At 42.2% G+C, this 9,630-nt stretch overlaps 1 protein-coding gene across 1 annotated transcript in view; it reads left to right on the plus strand.

Annotated features, from left to right (window-relative positions):
- Window positions 1–9,630, plus strand: part of LOC126384253 (glutamate receptor ionotropic, NMDA 2D-like) — a 250,941-nt gene that overhangs the window by 39,970 nt on the left and 201,341 nt on the right. The window contains exon 5 of the mRNA XM_050035214.1: window positions 1,639–1,779. Coding sequence (XP_049891171.1) covers window positions 1,639–1,779 — 141 coding nt within the window. The remainder of the gene's footprint in view (window positions 1–1,638; window positions 1,780–9,630) is intronic.

Below are 9,630 nucleotides of genomic sequence, written 5' to 3' on the forward strand. Positions count from 1 at the left end.
AAATCATCATGATGCCCTGTGGTTGAGGTCTGGTTAGGTTTAGGCACAAAAACCACTTGGTTAGGGTCAAGAAAAGATCATGGTGTGGGTTAAAATGAAAAAGAAAGTGACAAACACATAAGCTGTGAGCCTGCTCCGCCTCAAGCCGGTCGCGGCGCCCCATACGCCCGCCGCGAGCCGTTCAGCACTGCGGACAGTTGGACTAATGGGATGTCGAGCCAATGGGCTGTCGAACCAATGACATGGACCCTTGGTGACAAACAAAGTAGCATTTAAAAGGCTATTTTATTTGAATGGAGCCCAGTGCAGTGCTTACTCCTCATAAAACACATCAGGAGCAAACTTCATAGTGGACAAAACAGTATCTCTTCTGTGTTTTACCCAAATATTCTGTGGTCTAGCTCAGTTAAAAGCACAAAAACACTAAATACTAAAAGGCTGTCAGCTTCAGCCTGTAAACGCACTACATCGGATCAACACCACAAATTGACATTTTCTTTCTTCAACAACAAAACACATGGTTGGGTTTAGGAGAAACGAACAGGGTTTGGCTTTACAATCATACGGGACGCAAAGCCTCTCAGGTGTGTGTCGGTGGATGTTGGACCAATCCACCACCCCTCCTGCCCGCCCTACTCAGACTTTCGCTCCCTTAACTGGTGTTGTCGTCAGTCTATGTTTCCCCCTGATGCCGCCGGGCACCGTTAAACAGTTACAGTGAACAGCCACATATTGTGCTGATGTAAGAATGGGTTGGCCATACCGGTTCTCACCACCCATCCCTCTTAGTGAGTCATTTATCAGCTTGGCAACCAGCTGTCAAATAATGTCCTATTCTATTTATACAAGTGGACGAGGTGGCCAATATAACCTCACACTTTTAGCTGAGTACTCTTGGTGCATAAGTGGTGAGCCTGACAGTTACCAAGATACAACTCGTAAATAATATCATTCTAGTTCTTTTGCATGGTGTACATTTTCTCCTTTAATGAAATCTATATTGTTCTTTTCCTTTAACTCCCAGCAACAGCACACAAATGTACTGAAAATGTTTGAGTACCCCGTAACACCCAGAAATCCTGACAGCACACTCATGTTTCTCAGCTCGGCTCATCTCTGATGATTTGTACAAAAGAAAATAGGAGAGGAAAGAGATCTGATGCTGATGATCTAATCCAGTTTTAAGCTGATGAGGGTGACAGTTTGGATTTTGCCCTTTAGTCTTGATTCATCAGTTTCTGTGTGCAGGGCAGTGCACACCCCCAACAGCAGAACCTCATTTGTAGAAATTGGGTAATTCTACAGTGTCTCAGTCAGTGAAGATGTAATTACTTTTCATTTTGTGGAGTCACACATAATTTAAACTGCAAAAATGGGTGCTCTTTAAAAAAAAAAGCCCAGTTCAGCTTTAAGGTAGAGAGGACAGGAGTCCATTCATTTCCCCTCATAAGTTCAGTGCTATTACAGTAAGTTTGAGTCTGCTGAATTTTCATTGTCACTTATTCAAGCGGTGACAGCCGTCTTCCACCCAGACAGTCTCTCTCTCCTGCATTTCCACAAACCTCAGCAGTGTCAGAAAAGACCTTTGAAAATGTCCCAATGTCTCTGTCTCACATTGTTCTCTCCCTAATCCTGCAGGCGCATTGCCAAAGGTGTCTCTGTGCTCACCCACGGGGCGATGGCTCTGCGGAGGGACCAGGGGACCACCAGCCGCTCTCAGTACGCCGGCAACTGTCAGAGTGACGGCAACCAGACCCACCGAGTGCCAGACAGGATCAGGTGAGCAGAGAGGGGAAACAGGGTGACTTTGAAGTTCGATGTCATTCACACCGGCTCCCGATGTACGGCAGAGAGAATGAGCAAACAGTGCATCAGCATGGAAAAGCAAACAGTGGCAAGCAGCATTAGTGGAGCGTCAGTATTCAAAGCGCTGAGTCATTCTGACCTGGAAACAGCTGTTGTGTTTCTATAGTGATGTAGTACAGGTGAAACTCCACCTGTTGGCTTCTGATGGAAAAACATGGCTCTTTGTGTTACTGGTCCTCGGCACATTTACAGGATTAACTACTGTTTATCAGGCTCATGAGGTCGAACAAATGTTTTTCCTATTTTGCTTCACATATTACGTATTCTATAATGACAGACCTTGATCTGACAGTTCATTGATTCTGCAACTCAGCAACACTGTCAGGGTCACACTCAGCCCTGCCAATACATATAGACATTGTGGTGCATTCATGTCCTGTAGGACAAGAGGAGTTGCTTCTATATCAGTGAATTAGAAACAGCTGTGTGTGTATCTTCAAGGTGACTGGTGAAATAATGCATCCACTATTTCTCATAGAATTAAAGTGGATGTGTGGCAGTGGCTGGCGGGGTCTCTAACTTCCCCTTTTTTTCAGGCTTGTATGTTCTTGTGTATGTTCCCAGGGCGTCAAATATGGCAGCCTGGTCAGTGTGCCTCAGCTTCTGTTACTGATGCACAAGGCCCCACACAATGTTTGTGTAAGATGCCCTGAGCTTTCAACTTACTGTAATGTTATCCTGTCCACAGCAATAACACAGCAGAAAAAGCAGGAAAGAGTGAGAGGGGTGGGAGGGGGAGAGAGTTGTTGGACTGGTCAAACACACACTTTGATTTTCAGCAGTCCAGTGTCCGTGTCCTTTTAAAAAAAAAAAAAAAACTCAAATTAGGTTTTTCAGTCACGTAACTTAGTTGCTTGGGTCCATGATGTAATTGTCATATTCACCTCATTATTAACTTACTGTAAAAAAAAAACATAGGCCTATTTTAATCCAAACTATGATCATTATTATAAATCTAAGTGGTTTTGTCAGCAAAACCTATGTTATGAAGATGGAAGTTTATTTTGAAAGACACCGCAGCATACAGTGAGTGTAAGTTAACTTGGAAACTGTCCAAAACTGAACATAGAGGTTTACCCAGAGAACTGGACTGCATTGGGATTGGGACCCGATGGGTCCTACAAAACCCAACACTAACCTTGTGGCAACAGACAGATTTATTTTTCGCACACATGGGTAGGAGCAGGCAATCAAAAAAAAGTGTGCAGGTCCCAGGAACTTTTTAACATGAAGGATGGAGACGTCAATAAGTGAAGTAGAAGATAAAAGCAGGACATTACAATACAAAAGAAAAACAAGACAAGCTGGTATATATTAATAATAATAAAACTGAATTACAGAGACACCAGAATAACTGTAATTATGAATGTAAGTATGCATTACAACATCACTTTGTGACTTACTACCAACAGGTATGCATATCTTTCTTGTGACCACACTAAAAATGCATATTTTCCCTGCAGGACAGACAAAGACTCAATCAATTGATAATCAGGCTGTTTGCGGGTGTGGTTGGGAGCTGACACACACCCTGCAGGATTGGGTGGGAATAGATAATATACTCTGCAAGAGCAGGCAGTAATAATCGGAAATCCAGCGGAAGCAGGTAGGAGTGGGATTAGGAAAACAGTTTGCAGTGTAGGGCCACTGAGCAAGCTGCTGTATTTGATGAAATGGGAGAATACCATGGCTTTCAGGGGATCCTCCCTTTGCACGCCTGCATGTGCCTCAAAGACGGGACGACTGACTGTAACTCTTTTTGCAAAGAAACATTCATAGCTGCAACCGTGTAGGCCTGCTTGCTTTATGTTAGCATGTAGAAATCAGTTGACTTCTACAAACCTCCACACGAGTATCTAAACTAAACATCACAGTACGATACAATAAGGGCAGCTAGGGCAGGACACAGTATACTCTGCAGAATGATGTAATAACACACAGGTAGGTCAAATGCCTACACATTAAATCCAAAACAGCATGCCAGGCTGTGTATAAGGGATTGAGTCCTAATCAGCAATGCTTAAAGTCACACATCACACACAGACAAGCACAGTAAGTTCTCTATCAACCAATCATACATCCATAGTAGCTTAATTTTACGCATGATCCCTGATGATGATACAGAAAATTTTGCATTTTGGCAATATTGTAGAAACACCAAAATGTCACAAACCATGTTCATAGACTGTTTCAAGGCATCATTTTGGTTCCTTGGAAACAATATTGTTGTTCCTCTTAGACTTCCCGTCCAGCCACTACTGCAGAACAGCAGAAGCTGAACTTTAGTCCTCCTTAATTTAAATACGTACTGTGTGAAATTGCTAGTATGTTTTAAGAAACTTACTGCACAATGGTAGGTTGTTCCCTTCAACAAGGTACAAACTTGACGTCAGAGATAAAAGCCTACTGCTTCCCTGAAGAAATGAACCAGCGCAAAGCGTAAATTACAGCAGTCAAACAAAAGCACCAGACAGTGTCGGGAAACTCCAGGGTCTGTAGCGCTGGTAAGCAACGGTAATGAAATGAGCACTACAGACCCTGGAGTTTCCAGAAGGTGTCGTATTCTTTCGTTTGACTGCTGCAATCCACACTTTGCGCTGATTTGTTTTTGGTTTCTTGGTTCGTAGACTTTCCTGACATCAAGTTTGCGCCTACCATTGAGCAACAACCTACCACTGAGCAGCAAGGTCCTAAAACTGATTTTGCCGTGTCTCACAGTATTTATTTCAGTTCAGGAGGACTAAAGTTCAGCATTTCATATGATGTGTACGCGCATTAGTGGCTGGACAAGAGGTTTAGGTGGAACAACAGTGCGTTTCCTTGACACCAAAAGACACCTTAAAACAGTCTATATGGGAGCTCATGTCTTATTAAGCTCTCCCTGACTCCCCTGTAGTGTGCACCATGCAACCTGTGTCCAAAATTCATGGGCTGTTGCGTTTGAAGGATAGTATGTCCTTCAGAACCCTAAAGGCCAGGCTGAACCTGCTCTTGCTGCCAATTAGACTGCTCGGCCTCATACAGGAGAAATACGATGCTGCTTTTGGTTGCCAATTTGTCCAAGTCCATAATATAGGAGTTTACAGTACAGTAGGAGAACCATGTGCAGTATCTCCAAGTGTCCAAGCTCATTTTTAACATTTTACCCCTTTTACCCAGAGGGATTTTAAATATGTGGAGAGGAAATGAGCAGAGGAGCAGGACAGCAGAAGTCCAACCTCTAACTGCATGCTTGATTGACTGCTGCTGCTGCTCTCTGGCACAATCCCCTCGGGGAACTGTTGGGAGAAGTCAGGTTTCGCTCTTTTCTGCTGTCAGGGTTACAGGAGTTGGAAACCTGCCGAAAGACTAGCTCTGCAGATCTGTGTTCAGTTTTATTAATGTGGTGACATTCACAAATGAATTGTCTGCAGGAGAGATGCAGGATATATGCATGTAGGGCGGTCTGTAGGCTACACTGGGTTCCACTAAAGCCCCATTTCCACCGAGCAGTACGGTATGGTACGGTTCAGTTCGGTACACTTTTTTTCCGTTTCCACTGCAAAAAGTTGTGGATGGTACTGATGGAACCGTTCCTAACCGTTACCATTTTTGGTACCCCCTCTGTGAGTGCTGGATGGAGCAGTAAGTGACAACAACCCCGCCCACATTTAAAGATACGGTTTGCAGTGGAAACGCTAGGGTCTAGGTACCATGTCTGATGGGTACTTTCGGTTTCAAAGGTACCATACCGAAAATGTTTGGTGGAAACTGTACATAAGTGAGCAATCAGGCGTCACACACAAGTGAATGAGGAACCCTGATCTCATCAAATAATGTCAAAAGGCCCTTGAGCAAGGCACTGAATCCCTCACTGCGTCATTTGAACTGCAGCTGTGTGCCTCTCAGGCCTCATACTGAACTGAATGTGAAGAGGCATGCTTCTAAGAGGAAAAAAAAACAAAAACTTCCAACGCACGTAGGTGTGGAAACAATAGAGCATTATCTGGGACTTTAATTTGCATTTTAAAGGAAACAGTTGGAGCTGAAATTGCCAAAGTTCTGTTTGTTCCTGTACAGCAGCAGAGATGATGAGTATCTAGGGTCGTGTTTCTGATGTTGTTTTGCCTCATAATTGTTGGTAGGCCTTGGAAATGTAATGAGTTGACCAGTTCAGAACAGTTCCAGTGATGTCAGGTGTCACTGGTATTGGTCTCCAAATCTCCAAATCACTTTTGTGTGTTTCCTTCTAAGTCGCAAATCTTTTGCTCGAGTTGAAAAATTTACATTCCATGTCTTTGACTACATCTGCTGCTTGAGCGTTTTTGCATCCATGTGTATCTTGCCATTCACTTTGCAAGCAATCACACATGTGGGTTGGTTGTTAATTGTGGGCCTGAATAGCCATCACTGCTGCAAAAACATGTGGTAATTACAAGATAATAGTAAACACTAAAACACATTGTAACAGGAGCATATGTAAATAGTCATAAAGTGATGGAACCAGTTAAGTAATGTCTTAAAGTATTGTATAACTTTAAGACATTGAAACATTTCCGTTGTTTTCTTCATTTTTGGCGTGTGCTTTCGTTTTCAGTGTTCAGCTTCTTGCCTGTGTTGTGAGTATCTGCATCGCATTATCTCATTTGCTTGTGTTGTGAGGATTTGCGGCGTATGTTTTGCAAAATCGATGAATGTGTTTTCTGAATTTGGTGGTGTTTTCTTAATGTGCGTGTGTTGTGTGGATTTGCAGGTGTTGTAGAGTTTGCAACATCACTGTGATTAACGTGGTTAGGTTTAGGTACAAAAACCATTTGGTTAAGGTTTGGAAAAGATCATGTTTTGCCTTGAAATACTTGTTCTTTGTCAAATCAAGTCAACTTTATTTATGTAGCACTTTACACACAAACATAGTTAATCAAAGGTGCATTACGGTACACACACAGAAAAATAAAAACAAAGGAAGGAAACAAAGACAGAAATTTGAGCGATAATAGCAGGAACATAACAGTAATAATAAAATATAATTACCGTTATTATAGCACCTATAGTAATAACAGTAGCAAAAACTGTATCCTTCTTGTTTTTCTGCTGTCACCACATTGTGACAGTAACAGCAATAATGACAATCTCGTTATGCACAATTGAAAGCTAGTGAGTAAAAGTATATTTTAAGATGACTCTTGAAAATCGTGGGATGAAGAGAATTCCCAACTTTTGAGGCAGCAATAGAGAAGACCCTGGCTTTTTGTGAAACTAACCCAGCTGGATATCCCCGCAGCCATGTCTGTAAAAACAGACAACAAACAAACTTTTTGCGGGCCTTATCCCCAAAAGAAAAGCAAAGACAAGTTGCTCAAAAACACCCATATTTGATGCCTGAAACCCCACTGGACCTACAGTGATGTGTTCCTAAAAAAAATCCATGTTTCATGCCAAAATAGTTGCCAAAAACACAATAGTTTTTTTTCTCTGTTGGTCTCGAACAGTGGTCTGCAGCTTTGCAGGCATCTAGCCTAGGTGATCCACCATCCACCATCCCCTCCAACTCCTCATGACAAATTCAGCTCATATACTATGTCACGTTATTCATGGTTTGCAGAAACATACAATATCAACATTTTCCTCTGGTAACTAGGCTGAGCTGATAGCATCATAAATTGTTCATAATTTGCAACTACTGTCTACCCCATCTCAAGGTCTGATTGACAAAAGATGCTGCGCCTTTCGGTTTTACAGTGCAAACACAACCCTTATGTTTTGCAACTTTTCCCTTTTTTGCGTCTGATTGCAATTATGCATGTGGTTAAGTATAAATGTTACCTTTGTGCCAAGAACAGAGTAGACAGGGGGACTCAGAAAACGAAAATTTCCAGACCGCAAGCTTCAGGTCTTGAGCGACAAGGTGCGAAGGCATGCTACAAAACTTCAGGCAAGAAATTTAAACATGACAGATAAACTGTATTTCAGATTTAATATTCCATTCTGTCAGTTCGCTTCACTTTACCACCTCTCTGAAGATGCCAATAATTTTACTGTAACTGCATGTGGCTATTTGCATGGACTGCTTTTGCAGTAAGGCTCATTTGCATCGAAAGAGACCACATTTGTGCATATTATCTAATTACCTACAAATAGCAGCAAATAGCACAGGAGCACTGAGATGCCATTTGATTGGCAGCACAGTTAGGGGTGCATTTTACCCTTTGCACGCGCTTTGAGAATTACATGGTTTCCTTTCATGTTATTTGTGCAGGTTTAGCAGCTGCAAAAGCCATGCAATCCTTTTGTGAATTTGCCCCTGAGTGTATTGAATCAAGCAAGTGTGCATTTTATTTCTTATGAATTGAGCTTCAAAGGGAGACTATATTTCCCTTTAACGTGTCTTGAGAAAACTAGATGTTCACACCTGTTCCCTCTAATTGTATGGGTATTGAAAGACACTTTGGGAAATGTTCTTCCTGAAATAGATGCAGATGAGGCACAAGAAAACAACAGCTAACACCAGAAAATAACAGATTGGTGCAGATATGACAGATTGATGACAGCATTAGAGAAATCTTCCCCGCACAGACAACAAGTTCGACTGCAGATGGATGGTTACCGCAGGTTGCCTGTCTGCGGTCTTTAATGAAGTGAGAAGGTTCATTTTAAACTTGGCAAAACATTTCATGCCCTTCAGAATCTGGCTTTTGAATGCTCTCAATCAGCAGCAGTGCTGTCTGTCACGCTGACAGGCGCCGGGGCTCGTGGGAGTCTCATCGAGTGGCAGTGATAGTCCTCTCTGCAGCAGCATGAATGACACCTGTAACACGTGAAGGGTTTTGCTCTCCAGGGAGATGAACACCTTACCGAAAATGGCTGCGCTCTGACTGAAGTGTTGCTGACACAGAAATGAAACTCAACCTGTTGGTGTTTTGAACAATTGTGTGGCCTTGTTCACATGTAAACAAATTTATTTTGGGAACACTAGGAGCTTCTGAATTTATAATATTCCATGAATTCTGCAGTGAAAGTCTACCTTTAGAGAATAAAAGGCCCAACTTGTCAGTTTAAAAGGATTCAACTCATTTTAGTTCAGATTTTAGCCACATGTATGCATCTATTTAGGTAGATCATGAAAATGATTGCATCAGTTTTGCTCGTCTCATGGCATACACAGATTTGGATAGGCCCTCCTGTTCTTATTACAGTATTGGTTCATTCATGTAGATACATGTGAATGTATCAAACCTTTCAAGTATTACTACTGTTTGCAAAATATGGTGTCACTTTCTCTGTGACACTCAGTTATAGTACATGAGTGTTTGACAGCTAGTACTACTGCCCTACAAAACCTACAGTCGTCTTACTATATAATGACGAAAACTCTGTCTGCGTGTGTCTGTGTGTCTGTTCCACGTTTTTCTCCTCACTGACTTGGTCAATCCATGTGACATTTGGCACAGTGGTAGAGGGTCATGGGAGGATGGGAATGAAGCAATATTACATCAATTGGCCAAAGGGAGCGCTATAGCAACCGATTGAAATTGCAAACTTTGAATGGGCATATCTCATGACCCGTATGTCGTAGAGACATAAAACTTTGCACAGAGATGCCTCTCCTCACGAGGACCAAATTTGCCTCAAGAACCCATAACTTCCGGTTATACAGATTTTCCGCCATTTTGAATTTTTTTGAAAAACACTTAAAATCGATCTCTTCCTAGGAAGTTTGACCGATCTGCATGAAACTCGGTGAACATAATCTAGGGACCAATATCTAAAGTTCCCTCTTGGCAAAAG

Source organism: Epinephelus moara, chromosome 22 (genome assembly GCF_006386435.1).
Source record: "Epinephelus moara isolate mb chromosome 22, YSFRI_EMoa_1.0, whole genome shotgun sequence".
Classification (NCBI taxonomy): Eukaryota; Metazoa; Chordata; class Actinopteri; order Perciformes; family Serranidae; genus Epinephelus; species Epinephelus moara.